The 17,577-nt window shown below is 41.4% G+C and overlaps 1 protein-coding gene across 6 annotated transcripts in view; it reads left to right on the top strand.

The window, feature by feature from the left end:
* AREL1 (apoptosis resistant E3 ubiquitin protein ligase 1) overlaps positions 1–13,314 on the top strand; it is a 42,749-nt gene extending 29,435 nt beyond the window's left edge. For 3 of the 6 annotated variants that reach the window (XM_023726387.1, XM_023726390.1, XM_004371041.2), the window contains 11 exons: positions 1,922–2,063; positions 2,195–2,316; positions 3,328–3,403; positions 4,303–4,412; positions 5,117–5,296; positions 5,470–5,595; positions 7,378–7,507; positions 7,595–7,653; positions 10,626–10,715; positions 11,115–11,290; positions 11,393–13,314. In XM_023726387.1, the coding sequence (XP_023582155.1) occupies positions 1,922–2,063; positions 2,195–2,316; positions 3,328–3,403; positions 4,303–4,412; positions 5,117–5,296; positions 5,470–5,595; positions 7,378–7,507; positions 7,595–7,653; positions 10,626–10,715; positions 11,115–11,290; positions 11,393–11,495 (1,314 nt within the window). In that variant the 3' untranslated portion in view covers positions 11,496–13,314. Of the gene's footprint in view, positions 1–1,921; positions 2,064–2,194; positions 2,317–3,327; positions 3,404–4,302; positions 4,413–5,116; positions 5,297–5,469; positions 5,596–7,377; positions 7,508–7,594; positions 7,654–10,601; positions 10,760–11,114; positions 11,291–11,392 lie in introns of those variants that run through there. The other 3 variants (XR_002823120.1, XR_002823121.1, XM_023726388.1) reach the window with 3 other exon arrangements.
* The last annotated feature ends 4,263 nt before the right edge of the window (positions 13,315–17,577 follow it).

Below are 17,577 nucleotides of genomic sequence, written 5' to 3'. Positions count from 1 at the left end.
GGTTTATTTAGTTGTTCTACCTCTGTTTGTGTTAGTTTAGGTAGGTAGTGAGTTTCTAGAAATTTGTCCATTTCCTCTAGGTTCTCAAATTTGTTATAGTACAATTTTTCATAGTATTCTGTTATGATTCTTTTAATTTCAGCTGTGTCTGTTGTGATATCACCCATCTCATTTCTTATTCGGGTTATTTGCTTCCTCTCCTGTTCTTCTTTTGTCGTTTTGGTCAGTGGTTTATCGATTTTGTTGATCTTTTCAAAAAAACTAGCTTTTGGTCTTGTTAACTCTTTCAGTTGTTTTTCTATTTCATTTAATTCTGCTCTAATTTTTATTATTTGCTTTCTTTTTTTGCTGCTCTCTTTCTGTTTGTTTGAGTTGTAGAGTTAATGTTGTGATTTTGGCCTTTTCTTCTTTTTGGATGTGTACATTTATTGCTATAAACTGACCCCTGAGTACTGCTTTTGCTGTGTCTCAAAGGTTCTGGTAGGATGTGTTTTCATTGTCATTTGATTCTGTGAATTTCTTTATTCCATCCTTAATTTTCTATAACCCAGTAGTTTTTGAGCAAAGTGTTGTTCAGTTTCCATGTGTTTGATTTTTTCCTTGCTTTTTCTGTTACTGATTTCTACTTTTATGGCTTTATGCAGAAAAGATGCTTTGTAATATTTTGATGCTTTGGATTCTGTTAAGGCTTGCTTTATGTCCTAATATGTGGTCTATTCTGGAGAATGTTCCATGCGCATTGGAAAAGAAAGTATACTTGGCTGCTGTTGGGTGGAGTGTTCTGTGTATGTCTATGAGGTCAAATTCGTTGATTGTGGCGTTTAGATCTTCTGTGTCTTCATTGAGCTTCTTTCTGAATATTCTGTCCTTTACCGAATGTGGTGTGTTGAAGTCTGCTACTACTATGGTGGAGCTGTCTGTCTCTCTTTTCAGTGCTGTTAGAGTTTGTTTTATTTATTTTGGAGCCCTGTCGTTGGATGCGTAAATATTTATTATGGTTTTGTCCTCCTGGTGTATTGACTCTTTAATCATTATATAGTGCTCTTCGTTATCCTTTGTAGTGGATTTTTCTTTAAAGTCTCTTTTGTCAGAGATCAATATTGCCACTCCTACTCTTTTTTGATTGTTGTTTGCTTGATGTATTTTTTCCATCGTTTGAGTTTTACTTTGTTTGTGTCTTTAAGGTGTGACAAAAACATCTTTTAAACTTTTCTGGACTTTTGGAATATCTAAACTTTTGCCCAAAGCATGATCATGTCTGTTAAAAAACAAAATTTCCACAATATTAAATTTGTGTATTAACTCATAAGCTTTATCTTACAGTTCATGAACTGGGAACGTCTGTTCTGACCAGAGTTTCAAAGTGCAGTGCAGGCAGAGAAACTTTTGTAACGGCAGACAGTCCTGACTGGCCAGCTTGGGTTTCCTTTTCCAGGAGAGTCAATCGATTGGCTTGGATTTCGGCTCCTGGAAAGCTGGGCATTTCCTGGAATGGAAACTTATGTTTCAGTTTGCTGCTGTGGGGCTCAGCACAATCATCTCCATTTTCGGACTAGTTTAGTGAGGTTATCCATTGTTATTTTATAAAAATGACTTTTCTCCAATCAGTTTGCCCAGCCTCTTCAGGCAGTGATTTTTTGCTGTTTTCTATCCCCTTAATACTTTCATTCATCTTACGTTGGAAGGTCTGTAGTGTTGCCTCTGATCCTTACTAAATACAGTCCCTGCTACTCAAATGATTTAAAATAACATTTGAATTATAGAGCACTGAGGTGAAAAACAAGGGAATGTACTCCTGGTAGATACTGGCTTGGAGAAAACAGGCTGAAATTGTTTTTCTTGGTTGGTACAGAGGGGTAGGATTATGGAGGGTTTTTGCTGGCTTTGAGGGTTTTATAGATCTTTCTTTTTTCTTTGCTAGTTTTCATACCTTGGCCCAGACCCTGTCCATAAGCTCCTCACACTGGTGGTGGATGATGGCATCCAACCTCCCGTGGAGCTCAGCTGTAAGGAGAGGAACATTCTAGCAGCCACTTTCATCCGCTCCCTCCATAAGAACATAGGTAAGGTGGAGCAGGGACTGTGATGTGTAAGGGAGCAGTCCCAGGTGTCTTGGGTACGTGAGGTATAGAGTTGGGACCCACTGATGTCTTGTCTTAAGGCTGTAACCATGATGGCCTTTCCTTTTCCTCAGGAGGCTCTGAGACCTTCCAGGACAAGGTGAACTTTTTCCAGAGAGAGCTTCGGCAGGCACATATGAAAAGACCACATTCCAAGGTCACCCTGAAGGTCTGCAGACACTCCTTGTTGGAATCGGTGGGTAAAGTTCATCTTTGTTAGCAGTTACCAAAGTTTTCCAACTAAGAACCTCTCTAGTATTTTAGTATATTCTGCAAGTTATCTTTTTTTTTTTTTTTACAGCCTAAATTTCTCTCTTTAGATATTTCCATAAAAGACTATTCCTCTATTTGTTAGATTTTACTAACTCTGGGGCAGATTTGGTGGAGGTTTGTTACTGAGTGAAGAGACTAGTTGACACACTGGTTATAAAAATCTGCACTAAACTCTAGTTCCTGAGAAATCTCATGGAACTCCCAAGTAGGGTAGGTGTAAATAGTTGTTACAGAAAAAAGTTCTTGTTATTGAATCCCTGGAATAGAAGGACTCTTGTTGAGTTAAAAGGAAATGATTTTTGTTGTCACTCTGGTCTGATGGAAGAGGAACACCTGATGTGTGTCTGTCTCCACTGCACAGACACTGGCACAAGTCATGCATTCCCTGAGAATGAGAAGGCTTGATCCCTGTCCAGAAAGGGTTTGTGATGTTTGGCTCTGGTAGGTGTGCCTGGAAACCCCTTTTCTCAGCCACATTCTCCATGTGGCATGGCTCCCTGTCTGAACCTAGCCTTGCGGATGAAGATGTCTAGTGGATAAACTATACTTTACTGAAAACCAGGGCTCTTGGTTCTCTTGATGACAGCTTACTACTTGAGCAATTTTTACTTATTTATGCAAGAGTTTTCTCATTACTAAAATGGAGATTGTAAAAAAAAAAAAACCAGCTTCAACTTTGCAAAAAACAGCTTGCAACTTTAAAGCGATGGTATAATGATGAATTATTATTTTTTAAACCGTTTATTTCTTCTGGAGATAAGTGCATTATAAATCTAAAGTGGCATTATTCAGGCATATTTCTGATTAATATGTCTAGTCCAAGTACCAATGGCTAGTGAAACGGACAACAGCAATGCTCTTGTGTTTTTGACTTTAACACCCAAGGGATGTCAGCCAGTGTTCTGACAGTTTCCTTCCTTTTACTGCTTTCCAGTCTCTGAAAGCCACTCGGAATTTCTCCATCTCAGATTGGAGCAAGAATTTTGAAGTGGTTTTCCAAGATGAAGAAGGTCAGTTTTGAAATTTCATGTTCAACTTTCTAAACTCTCCTCCCTACTTTCACCTTTTCTCTTACCCCCTCCCTTAAAAAACAAAACAAAACCCTTTTTTTCCGAGGGAAGAAGAAACCATGAGTCAAGAAAAACAGGTAGTGTTTACCAGCCAGATGGCGTGGTGGAGCTTGTAGTGTAGAGACATATAGGGACTGAGTAGAGGAGCTCTAAGAGTTCAGACCAAAATGGCAAAGTAACCTGTGTAGAGCCAAGAGAAGTGTCCATTTCCTGGGATCTCTGTTCTCCCGGGTTTCCACACTGGGGTTGTGGGGGGAGTAGCTTAGTGATCAGAATACCTTTAATCCTACAGAAAGGGGTAGGACTTCAAAAAAGCCCGCATTTTAACCCCTGGATCTGTTGCCCTGAGAAAATTTTTGAGCCTTGAACTGAAACTGTCCCCTGAAGTCATCTTCAAACTAAACAACAGTTTAGCTGAATTAGTAAAGAATGTTCACCTTGAGCATTACACTCTTTTAAAGAATTATCTACGTCACATCAAATTGACAACGGTAATTCTAAAGCATAGATGAGTAGTTTATGGGGGTAGTGAGTTTAAGTTAATGATGATGAAACAATATGGGGTGAGATAGCGAGAATGGAGACACAACATGAAGAATGTAACAATGACATTGAACTGTACATGTAGAAATTGCTGAATGGGTGTATGATCTGCTGTGTGTACTTTCCAAAAAATAAATATTTTTTTAAAAAGTCCACATTTTAGTTGAATTGGAATGGGGAAACAATAAGGTGGTGGGATGGAGGGAATGTGGAGAGTATAAAATGATGAATAAAAGAACAAAAGTGAAAAGAAGGGGTAGGCCAGAATCAGTTTTTGTCTTTATTATACTTCTCAGCTCTGGACTGGGGAGGGCCTCGCCGGGAATGGTTTGAGCTGATCTGCAAGGCACTATTTGATACCACCAATCAGCTCTTCACTCGATTCAGTGACAACAACCAAGCATTAGTAAGTCTGTGACTTCCCTGTGGGTAGGTGGAAAATAGGGAGTGTGTTATAATGGATAAAATAATGAGGGTTTGAAGTTATGATACTGTCCTGGTAGTCTGACAAACCTGTTTTGTGTTCTTAATTTTGATACTTACAATGTGACCTTATCAGTTTGCCTCCCTTCTCTTTGCCTTTAGTATTTCATCTGTAAAGTAAGAGAAAATACAGACAGATGAATATTATGTGACTGAAAAACATTATAATGCAATGGATATTCTACTAATTAATGTAATAATAATAATAATTATGCCACTTTCTCAAAACATACGTGAAACAATTGTTTTCTGTTCTAGATCTTTGAATAGGCAGAGGTGTCAGGAGTATAGAAGTAGACTTTGGTGAGGGAAGCTCTGGCTTAGAGAAAAGGCATTGAATCATCAACTGATTAAGATTCATACTCAGCCAGGGACCACATATAAGTGTTTCAGCTCTAAAAATTATAAGATTCTTCAACTTAACATAAGTGCATTTTTGTCCTTTATCCTCTAGTCACTTTGAATTACTCATGGTGAATACCAAAAGACTGATGCCACTTGGATGAGCTCTTTGATCCTCACACTAAAGTTCTTGCTCCCTTAGAATGGGACTGGTCAAGAAGAGTCTCTCCAGGATTAGGCCTGAAGAAAAATGGTCTAGGGCCTTTCAGTCTCTTTCTTTGACAGGTGCATCCCAACCCTAATCGCCCTGCTCATCTGCGGCTGAAGATATATGAGTTTGCGGGGCGGCTGGTGGGCAAGTGCCTCTATGAGTCCTCTCTAGGAGGAGCCTACAAGCAGTTGGTCCGAGCTCGCTTCACCCGATCTTTCCTGGCCCAAATCATAGGACTACGTATGCATTACAAGGTAACGTCTTAGGTGTGTGTTTTCTAGTAAGGCCTCTGTCATTAGTGCTGAAATTTCTCTATCTTGAGCTTATTATTCCTAAGGTTGAAGGAGTAAATTTTTCCAAGCACTTATAAATTTTACTTCTGGGCAAGAGTATTTATGTTCTGTTCTGTGTCTTTTTATCTCTTCAGTACTTTGAAACAGATGATCCAGAATTCTACAAATCTAAAGTTTGTTTCATTCTCAACAATGACATGAGTGAGATGGAGCTGGTCTTTGCAGAGGAGAAATATAACAAATCAGGTCAATTGGATAAGGTGAGAAAGAGGACCAGAGTCTGTGAGTCCCATATCCTCGGTGTCCTCAAGGGCAGCACTGTTTAATAGAACTTTCTTCAGTGGTGGAAATGTTTTATATTTGTGCTGTCTATTGAACACCTGAGATGTGGCTAGTGTGACCAAACAACTGAATTTTTTCATTTTATTTAATTTTAATTAATTTAAATTTAAATAACCATGTGTGGCTAGTGGCTACCATATTGGACAGTGCACCTCTAAGGCATTGCATTGCCCACTTTTTGATCTTGGCCCGTTTGAGTGGAGCAAATGACACAGGTACCCATTTATACCAGCCATTCCTACCTTCCAGTGATGAAGGTGGGAAAAGAGCTTAGTGATACCAATGAAGTGTATAAGCAGATTTAGAAGGAGTGGCAGTGTCTACATCAACATTAGTAGTGAGGATGTTCATGACTCCTATTTGTACACAATGCCTATATATCTTAAAACCTGTTATTAGAAAATTATTGACCAAAAGTATTGCTAATGCAAATGTGGTTCTGCTTACATTTTGGGGTTCAACAGTATAAAATGGTAATGTTGGCACTAAAGTTGCGGTAATAGATAATCTAAAGCAAAATAACAATGATTGAAAAATTGAGATCAACTCAAAGCATCACCAGTACCACGGTACTGTAATCACATCTCCTTCCTGAAGATGGTGGGAATGTAGCTGTCTGCTTTTGCACACATGTGGTTAGAGTCTGTCTTTCTGACCTGGCAAGGCAGCTAGAGTCAATAGAGTACTGAATTAGGGTTCTTAGGCCCAAGGGAGTGTGGATTTAATGAATACCAAATCTTAGTAATTTACTTCTTAGGCTACTAGATAGAAATGCATACTTAAAATAAGTGCCCAGAATTGTGCATGATAACAACAAAAAAAAAAATTGTGCAAAATAACAGAAAAAAGTAAAAACCTAGATTTTGCATTTTGGGATCTATTGAGAATCCCTGCTCTGGCATAAAGAGCTCCCTCCGCCTTGCTGTCTTAAGGCCATAAAATCTGAGCTTATAACTAAATAGATGCCTTTATTCACCTGTGGAGGCAACCTTGATCACTGTACACAGATTGTCTGGGGGGGGTGGTTTTAAACTATACCTTAGGGCTTCTTCAAAGTCGCTTAGGAGTTGTTTAATGGAGGGTGCCAGTTAATTTCTAGTTGAGAATCATACAGTACAGCTTTTTCTTTACATGTAGGAAAATCAGGAGTCTAAGTGGCTAAGTTACCCAAGTTCTGTCCTAGTTAACATCAGGCAGAGCAGAAACCAGGATTTCCGAGTTTTAAGCCATGACTCTTCCCACAAACTCACATTGGAAGTAAAAGAATGTTAGGGAACAACTATTCCCATCTTAGAATTTCTGAGACATAGAAAGACTTCTTGACTGCTTGTCTGGCTTTACTTACTTGCATTTGGCTGAGGGGTTTAAGAGATGAGGTCAGTAGTGGTTTAATTTTGTATCGCAGATTAAAATATCTTCTTCTTGCATCACCACTACTTAGCCAGGTAAAAGAAGAACTCACTCAGATACTCACTTGAGAAATAGTTGCTAGTAGAATACACCAACAGTAGTAAGAACCTTGAAGCTTAGTAACTGAATAAAACCAAATATGTTGAGAAGCCGAATGAACAGCAGAAACTTGTGGTTGGCACTGTGATGGAGTTCAGTAATGCTGTGTTTGTGGAACATACTGGGTAGATAAATCACCTTGAAAACTCCCATCCACAGCCTCTTTCTCTGTCTTTTGCCTCCTACTTCAGGTTGTAGAACTCATGACAGGTGGAGCTCAAATCCCAGTCACCAATGCAAATAAAATCTTCTATTTAAATTTGCTGGCCCAATATCGACTGGCCAGTCAAGTGAAAGAGGAGGTGGAACATTTTCTAAAAGGTGGGATCCTGTCTACTCTTGGCCTTGATATTAAAATACCTATATCCATGTTGTGGATATGGCTTTAACCTGGCTACTTTGTTTTAGGCCTGAATGAGTTGGTCCCGGAAAACCTTTTGGCTATTTTTGATGAGAATGAGCTTGAGGTAAGTTCTTAACAGTTGCAAACTCCTGTTCTTGACTTAGAGTTTTCATGTGCTCACAAGGAACCAGCTTGTTGTATCTTCTATTCTGAGATGTGGTAGGAAAGCCCTTTATGCAAGAGTTGGTTTCACTCTTGTTACCCTTCTACTCATTGACCCTCTCTTCAGCTTTTTAAAAATGAGAATGTGAATATGAAAAACTAGCACATAACTATTTATGAAGTTTATTCGTAACATGAATTTGTAAAATGAATTATGTAATACTAATTACTATTTGTAAAAACTAATAGTAATATTCATTTATTCATCAAATATTCTTGATACTGGTTGAGTAGTAAAGAATTTTGGTATTGTCTACAGTCTTCATAAAATCCTGATGACATTTAAAGTTGATTTAAGGGAATGATAGAACTTACTTGTTCAGAAAATGTTTATTAAGTGCCTCCTGTATGACATATATGTTTGAGGCACTGGGCCGGGGGGAGGAGGTGGGCAAAGCAGTGACCGAGACAGAGTCCCTGCCCTCGTGGAGCTACATTAAAGTGTTAGAGAGAAACCAAAAGGTGTCATATTTGAAAGTTTTGGACCACAATATTATATAGTTAATATATTCTTATTCAGATCCTATAAGAAGCAAAAAATGGCTGTTGTTGTTAGGTGCCATCAAGTCAGTTCCAGCTCAAAGCAAATCTGTGTACAGCAGAACGAAACACTGCCCGGTCCTGTGCCATCCTCACAATCGTTGTTATGCTTGAACGCATTATTGCAGCCACTGTGTCAGTCCATCTGGTTGATGATCTTCCTCTTTTTCGGTGACCCTCTACCAAGCATGTCCTTCTCCAGGGACTGATCCCTCCTGATAACATGTCCCAAGTATGTGAGACATAGTCTTGCCATCCTTGCTTCTAAGGAGCATTCTGGCTGTACTTCTTCCAAGACAGATTTGTTCGTTCTTTTGACAGTCCATGGTACATTCAATATTCTTTGCCAACAGCACAATTCAAAGGCGTCAGTTCTTCTTCGGTCTTCCTTATTCATCGTCCAGCTTTCACATGCATAGGAGGCAGTTGAAAACATCATGGCTTGGATCAGGCACACCTTAGCCTTCAAGGTGACATCTTTGCTTTTCAACACTTTAAAGAGGTCTTTTGCAGCACATTTGCCCAGTGCAAGTGCGTCTTTTAATTTCTTGACTGTTGCTTCCATGGGTGTTGATTGTGGATCCAAGGAAAATGAAATTCTTGACAACTTCAATCTTTTCCCCGTTTCTCATGAAGTTGTTTATTGGTCCAGTTGTGAGGATTTTTGTTTTCTTTATGCTGAGGTGTAATCCATACTGAAGGCTGTGGTCTTTGATCTTCATCAGTAAGTGCTTCAAGTCCTCTTCCCTTTCAGCAAGCAAGGTTGTGTCATCTGCATAATGCAGGCTGTTAATGTGTCTTCCTCCAATCCTAATGCCACATTCTTCTTCATATAGAAAATGACTATAACATGGTAAATAAACAAAAAAAAAAAAAAAACCAAACCCGTTATCATCGAGTCAGTTCTGACTCATAGCTACCTTATAGGACAGGGTAGAAGTGCTCCATAAGGTTTCCAAGGCGCGCTGATGGATTCGAACTGTACGCTTTTGATTAGTGGCCGAGCTCTTAGCTACTGTGCCAGCATGGCTTCAACATGTTAAATACCATTCTATAATTAGCACAATTGAAGTCCATATTGTGTGTGGGCAAAAAAAGGAAATCCGTGTGTCTTTGTTTGCTGCTCATAGATGATACATACAATGCAAGTGAGTAGTTTTAACTTCCCATAGCCTTTACAAGGAGTGAGTTTCTGCAAACTGTTGCCTGCGGGGAGGTAGCTCTTTAAAAAAAGAAGAAAAAAAAGTTTCTTATGGTCTTGCACGCTTTTTATTCTTATTCACAGAACTGGCTTAGAGATAAGAATCAAAGTCTTATGCAATTTTCATCAAATGTTGTACCTTCTAATATGAAATGCAAACTCTCCAGACCTCAGCTTTTATAAAGTTTCTAGATAGATACGTTGTCTAGTGCTGTCATTTTGGGGGCTGAGGAATAGCTACTGGTGTATGTTGTTTTATCATGCAGCAAAGCATTTGTAATAGTTGTTAAAAGTGAGTAGAAAGGAAGAACACAGTGTCTTACAGTTGTTCCACATCCTGCTCGTAGATACTCATGAGCTTAGCTAGTTCTTTTTGAAGGAGCCAAAGCTCCTTAGGCTTGATTTGGGCTTTTCTTGTCTCTGATTAGGATGTGTCATGTTTTATAACTATTGGATGAGTACTCACAGTCTGCTAAGTAGCATGCTGAGTCCTGAACCAAACTAGGATATCAACTTTATGCTTGGGGCTTTCTTGTCATTAATGTTCTCATTTTGGGGCTCAAGTAGAGGCAGGGCTGAAGGAAAAGTAGTAAATGTTCAAACCAGAAAAGAAGGAAGGATCCAGGGAAAAAGGAAAGGCCATCTGGCAAGTTCATCAGTGGGGCTGGGGGTCTTCCTCAATGGGAAAGGGTCTGTCTTTTCTCCCTAGTATTCTCAGGCTTAGTCCAGAGCAGACTAACAGGAAACACTTGGTTCTTTTTTGTCCTTTGTTTCAATTAAAAATCATCCACAACAGCAGTTCTTAATCGGGTGCTCAGCAGAAATACCTGGGAAACTTTTTCAAAATGCACGTACTCCACTTCTAGGTATTCTGATTCAGTAGGTCTGGGGTAGAGTCCGGGTACCTATATAGTTTTCAGAAGTTCTGAGTTTCCCCCAGCATTGGGTAGGAACCACTGGCCTGTTGTAATTGACTTTCTTAAAGCATTATTCTGGCATTATGACCTCACCTTATGTCTTTTTCCTGACATTTTTCTGTTTAGCATTTTGCATGTTAGCATAGGTAATTTTGACCTTATGTTGGATCTTTGTCCCTCTGACTGTCCTAGTAACACCTGACTGCCTTTCTTCAGCTGCTGATGTGTGGGACTGGAGATATCAGTGTGTCTGACTTCAAAGCCCATGCAGTGGTGGTTGGTGGTTCATGGCATTTCAGAGAGAAGGTAAGTGAGCCAAACTTCTTTCAGTTGGCTTTGTGTAGTGTGTTATAAAAAAAAGTTTCAGAAGAAAAAAGTAGCGGAGTCAGAGAGGTGGACATGTTTGACTGGAAAAGAATGACATAAAGACAAGTGGTTGGTTGTGCAGGCAGAATGGAGCCCTGCTCCCTAAGGGCTGCCATGCCAACTGCAACAGGAGCAGTAAGTTGGCAACGCAAAGAAGTAGAACCAAGCAATCAGTAACTACCTTTCTGACTGGGCAACAATCTAAATTCCTGAAGAGGCTGTCAACTCTGACCATTCCTACCTATGTCCTCAGAGCTGCCACTGGGGCACACTCCCGTTCAGGGCTCAGATCCTAGGCTGCATACTGTATGTGATCCCAGCCTGTGCTCTCCCTGCCAGGTCATGAGGTGGTTTTGGACCGTGGTTTCCAGTTTGACCCAGGAGGAGCTGGCTCGGCTGCTTCAGTTCACAACAGGCTCCTCTCAGTTACCACCTGGAGGCTTTGCTGCCCTGTGCCCCTCATTCCAGATTATTGCTGCTCCGACCCATAGCACGCTACCTACTGCACACACGTGGTAGGTATCTGACCACTCAGTGCATGCTCTTGGGATTATTTTTCCAGCCCTTGCCAGTGTTCTGGTGGTAGGAGTTAATCACTTCTCTCCTTGCCTTTCCAGTTTTAACCAGCTGTGCCTCCCTACATATGACTCGTATGAAGAGGTGCACAGGATGCTACAGCTGGCCATCAGCGAGGGCTGCGAAGGCTTTGGCATGCTCTGATTGCCCTCCTGTCATCCACTCGGCTCCTGCACTCACTGGAGCACGTGGGCACACATTACAGACACTGTAACCTCTGGCCCTGACACTCACGTAACCATCAGCCAAAAGATGCCGCATGTTCCCTGTGTCTGGAGTATTTTGTCATCTACAGGCCTTATTCTTACCTCACTCCCTTCCTGTCCATATCCACCACAGGCTACTTTGGCATGGTACATAATCTGGGCTGTGCGTTCATTCCTGAGAAGAGGACCATGCTGCTGTAATTTTATTTGGTTCTTTGAAGATCTCGGTGGAGCTGCCTCAGTAGCTGAAGGAGGTTGCGCAAAGGACTCAGCTCTGTTGGAAATCTGGTGTGCAGAAAGCCTGATGCCCACGCTTACTCCATCTCCCTCTGCTAGTGGTCCTTGGAGGTACTTTGTTTGGCCCTCAGTGCTGACTGGTATGTGAGTCCTTCTCTGTAGGGAGGGTGTTTGCCTCTTCTCATCAGGAGCCAGGAGAAGCACAGAGAGGAAGTGACCCACATGAGCAATCTTTAGTTTCATCCCTTTGCACAATGGCAGGCACAGGCCATGGCACTGGACTACCTCTAATGGGAACCCATAGCACAAAAGAATCTTTTCTTTTGTGGTATCAGAACTGGAAAGGAGCTTTCCCTGCAGGCGTTTCTGGAAATGATTAGTAATCCATAAAGAAGAACTCTCTAAGCTTTTTCTTGAATTTGAGCCAGGTAAGAAAAGCAGACAGAAGACCTAAGAATGTGAATGATAGCTGGACTGTAGCTTCCATTGCTGAACATGATCGTCCTTTAGGGTTATGGGGTATGCTTAGGCATATAGCTGGCTTGGACTACTGATGCTCTTCCCCGAGTTTGTTCCTTACATTGAGGTGTGGCTGGGCCTGGCCGCTTACCTCCGAGTTACACAGTCTGCTAAGAGCTGAGGATTCTTCTCTGACATGACTTCAGAGGGTCCCACCAGGTCTCTCTCCTAGATTTTTGCTGAGGAAAATTTTGTAGCAAAGGATTGAGACAGTGAGAATAGCATGCCAGCGATCCCTGATTCTCTCTTTGCTTGGTGTTCTCTGGCAGCACTGAGGCAAGGGAAGAGGGACCAAGAGTTTAAGTGCTTGCCACAGTTCCTTTCCCTTGGGGTCAGGACACTGGGAACAGACACAGAGCTGTTGTCACACAGTAAATACCTAGCTGTCCCAGTGACTTCTATCCATTCCATCAGGTACCTGGAAGGGGAACTGAGGAGGGAAGATGATATATTAGGTTCACAGTGGGACGATGATTAAAGAGAACCTGCAGCTGTCTCTTGAAAGATGACACCATCCTTTTTCATTAAAATTTGGATAAAATTTTTTCAAGATTCAAAATCTCATTGACTCCCCAAATTTCTGTTTTTAAGAAGGCTTTGCTGCAAGTTACCATTCCCAGTGGAGCACTCAACTCTGAGAATATTACAAGCCATCTTTTTGCCAAAACCCAGCAAGTACACAGAGTCCTGAGACAAGGCAGGACTTGTGGCAATGCCTTGGCCTCCTGGAAGCATGTCGGAGCCCTCCCTCCCCCCAGGCTGGGTGGAGATTGCAAGGAGCAAGCCCTCCTGAACTGCCGCGGTTCCTGCCTGACTCTTTTGCAGTCGTCATTTGTCCTTTCTTGGCATGGGTGCTGAGCTCCCTCACCGTTGGGGTCCAGGATCCAGCATCAGGGCCTCTACACCCCAGGATCCTCCATGCCACGTGGTCACTGCTCTCCTCAGGGACCAGGACAAGGTGCTGCTGCTTGCCCCAGTTTTTTCCCCTGGAATATGCACAGGCAAGTTTAGTCCTCACGAACACACGATGCTGCCCCCCAGGCCCACATAGAGTTTTCCAGGTTGGGGCACGTGGGCTGGCTTTGCTGTCTTTGGCAGTTGTTTCACTTATGGATTCTGCATTCACAACTCCGGCGGCCTTCTAGAGACTGAAGCCAGAGATGAAATTGACTTTCTTGGCCAGGTCTGTCATTTTCAGCTCTGGTCGTAGCTCTTTTTCAGAGAACCCTGGTCATCATTGCATCCCAACCAGGGCAGCATCATCCCTGTGGTGGTTATTCAAAAGGATTTTTGCTCTTTTTGGCCTCTTAACTTTTTTTCTAATCCTGCTTTGGTAATAGCCAGTATGAGGAAAAGGTATAATATGTCAGAGAGAAGGGAGAGTGTCTGTTATTTCTTGAGCAGTTTTCTATTCACATTTCTTATTTTGGTCAGTTCTGTTATTTATTCCCTTGTGGCTCAGGTACTTGGGGCCAGCTTTTAGCTTCTTTGAAGGAGACCAGGCATCAGTGAACACCAAGGAGAATGTCGGCGTGCTTCAGAAACTTTGGCAGAGAACAAGCCCTGCTGCAAATTCATCAGGCCAGACGACAGGCCAGACAGACAATTGCAGCTGATGATGTAAATATTTTGTACAGTAAATAAATAAATCTTTAAAAGAAGATCTAAAGAGCAAGTGGCTGCTTTAAGTGGAGAGTCAGAGCTTTTGGAGGTGGGGGAAGGAAAAGGGTTAGAAAGCTTTTTGTATTTCTCCAGTAACCCCTTAGGAAGCAGTTGACTTCGGACATAATGTGCCCTGGGAGCCCAGGCCTATCCCGGGTCTTCTTGCCCTTTCACCCCTCCCCCTACCCTGATTGCTGTCCATGGTCCAGGCAGGGCCATGTTGCTCATTCTCGCAGATGGCCATCAGGGTGGGACAAGTGCTTGTGCTCAGGTCCGGAAGAAGACACCGGATGGCAAGACGAGACTGTCTCATCAATCTGTAAATATTAATTTTTGTTTTTTACTACATTAGAAATTCAGTGTAGAAAAGTTGGAAATAAAGTACAAGGGAAGTAAGTCATTTGCCACCAGATAACCACTGTTGACATTTTGATGCATATCCTTATGATTTTCATATAATCACATTTATGTCCAATGTCCTACCACCCCCTACAAGTGCTTTGGACATGGCAGACAAAAACACTGCTTCTAAAACGTGTGTGGGTGGCAGGTGCTGTCAGTTCTTTCCAACCAAAGGTGAGTTTGTCAGGGAGAAAACTAGACCTCCAATTCGAACCTAAAAGGAAAAGCACTGGGTAGCCTGGCTTTCTTGGGGATGTAATCATGGTGTCTTATACATTGGTTCCCAGTCTGGAAGATCAAAATCACCAGGGGAGTTTTTTTTTTTTTAAAAAAAAAATGCAGATTCTTGGGTCCCATGCCAGACCTAGTGAATCGGAATCTTAGCTTGAAAACTATCTATCTGTCTGTCTGTCTATCATCTATCTATCTATCTATTTGTATTTTTTTTTCTTCTGCCCCTTAGATGGTTTATTAATTTTATGAGCACTGGCAGTCCTTCAGGCCTATAAAGCTCTGAAGGAGGAGATAATATCTATTAGTTTTAAGAAACTTTGCCCCAATCATCATTGATTTTTCTTTTCTTTTTTTTTTTTAATTGTACTTCAGGTGAAGGTTTGCAGAACAAATAGTTTCTCATTAAACAGTAGTACACATATTGTTTTATGACATTGGTTAACAACCCCATGACATGTCAACCCTCTCCCTTCTCAACCTTTTTTTTGTGTGTGTGAAAATATACGTAGCCAAAGATACACCATTTCAAAAATTTCTACCTGCACAGTTCAGAGACATTGACTATGCTCCTCCAGTTGTGCTGCTATTCTCCCTTTAGATGAAGGTTTACAGAACAAAATAGTTTCTCATTAAACAATATACATGTTGCCATATGACAATGGTTAATGACCTCACAACACATCAACACTGTCCTTACTCAACCTTGGGTTCCCTATTACCAGCTTTCCTGTCCCCTTCTGCCTTCTAGCCCTTGTTCCTGGACTGCCGTGCCTCATTAGTCTTGTTTTGTTTTATGGGGCTGTCCAATGCCCGGCTGAACGGTGAACCTCAGAAGTGACTTCACCACTGAGCAAAAGGGTGTCTGGGGGCCATACTCTCAGGGTTTCTCCAGTCTCCTTTAGGCCAGTAAATCTGGTCTTTTTTGTGTGTGTTGGAATTTTGTTCTACATCTTTCTCCAGCTCTGTCCAGAATCCTCTGTTGTGATCCCGGTCAGAGCAGTGAGTGGTGGTAGCCAGGCATCATCTAGCTGTACTGGACTTGGTCTGGTGGAGGCCTTGGTAGCTGTGGTCCATGAAAACTACTCTTTTTAGAGTACATTCATTCTGCTCTCACCTCACCAAGCTCCTGAGTAGGATGAAATGTCTTAAGAAAAAAACTAAACAAATCTCTATTCCTCTAACTTTTCATTTTTAGTTATTTACAGTTCTACATTTTTTATACTTGCTGTTCTTGTGGTTTTCAGTGGGTTACTGTGAATGTTAACCATTGAGTGGTTTCAGCCCATCATGAAGTCATAAAACATGAGAGGCTGGTAGGCTTTTTCTTGAATTAACACAGTTAAATACTAGCTTCAGCCTCTCTGAGTCATTGTAGTCACACTTCTCTTAGAATCACAATAGAGGCTCTCTAGCAGGTGACTTGAGCCTGAGGGCTCCTTGCCTCTACATTGGTTGCCCTTTAGGACCTTCAAGCTTTACGCATCCTGTAGCATTTTATTTAAAAATTAGTAAGTCCTTTTTTCCTTCTATTTAGAGTATGATGTAATATAAAAATATGCAGATATGTACAGTATAATAAATAATAATGAAGAAACGCACATGTAACCATAAAATAAACATTGCAGCACTGCCAAGCAGTTCATTCCACCCCTTTAGAAGTAACTATTATCCTGATTTTTAAGATAATCATTTAATTAATTCCCTTTTCAAACAATCCTGTCCTAAAAGTCATCGTGGAAAAAGGAAAAAAATCCCACGTAGTCTCTTGATAAAAAGATGCCAGCTAGGGTAGGTTGTGTCCATAGTAGTTACTAGACCTCATGATTGGTTTTAAAAGTCTTCTGAGACGATCATTATTGCCCCATGAGACTCTAATCCAAATTCATAATGATGAATCATGTTAAAAAACCACAAAGTCTCCCTTTCTATAAAGATTTTTTTCCTGTTACTCTAAATTAGATACTCCTTTGCTTTTGCACCCTGGACGGTTTTTGTGGGCTGGTCTAACGTGATTGTGGTTCTCTTTGGTAGTCAGTGGGAGGTTCTTGAGTATCACACAAGAGTAGTAGGATTGAAAATGACTCAGCACTAAATTGTCTCAGATATTGTGGAAGGGGCTAACATTTCTGACTCAAAGTACTGAATCTGTGGACCAGCTAACAGCCAGCCATCCCAACATTATTTGAGAGCTCAGGTTTTTTTGTTTTTTGGTGGTGGTAGTGGTGGTAGTGAAAAGATTAAGAGATCTGCAGGGGGTGTTGTGATCTTGCTTTGTATATGACAGAGTGGTGCTGCCTAGAGTTAGGAAATGCCTTGCTATGAGTATGTTTTTTACCCCCAGATTAATTTCTCTTCAGTTTTGCTTATGTTAAAACACTTTGTGATAGCCACAGTAGGAAACTGGGTTCTCTACGGTGAATTCGGGCATGACAACTCTACAAGATGGTCAGTGAATTCCTGGTAAGGAGATATAGAGGACACAGTCTCTTTCCAGAAGTCAGGAGAATAATAGCAGTACATTTTTGATATGGAATCAGAGGTGGCTTTAGCAAAGTTGTCCAAGTTGGCAATATTGCCCTGACTTGTCAATACCAGCCAGCAGCCGTAGCTTCTTGAACATGAGGTGGTGACAGTGTTGGTCTCTCTAGGGATCCGACACACCAGCACAAAACCCTAACATCCAGTCACTTTTCGAGAGCAGTGTGGGACTCACCATCTGCTTCCCCTTTTACAAGCCTTCCCTCAGAGAGATGATGGATAACTTACTCAGGGGGAGGCCTGTGGGTGGCGGTTGCTGCTACTTGGCTTACCCAGTAACCATGCTGTCATGGCCTTCATAGTCTTTGATGGCATGAATGCTGTCTTAGTTATCTAGTGCTGCTGTAACAGATACACCACAAGTGGATGGCTTTAACAAAGAAGAATTTGTTCTCTCTCAGTCTAGGAGGCTAGAAGTCCACATTCAG

The sequence above is a fragment of the Trichechus manatus genome, unplaced genomic scaffold (assembly GCF_000243295.1).
Source record: "Trichechus manatus latirostris isolate Lorelei unplaced genomic scaffold, TriManLat1.0 scaffold00010, whole genome shotgun sequence".
Classification (NCBI taxonomy): Eukaryota; Metazoa; Chordata; class Mammalia; order Sirenia; family Trichechidae; genus Trichechus; species Trichechus manatus.
This window is presented reverse-complemented; position numbering and strand designations above follow the sequence as displayed.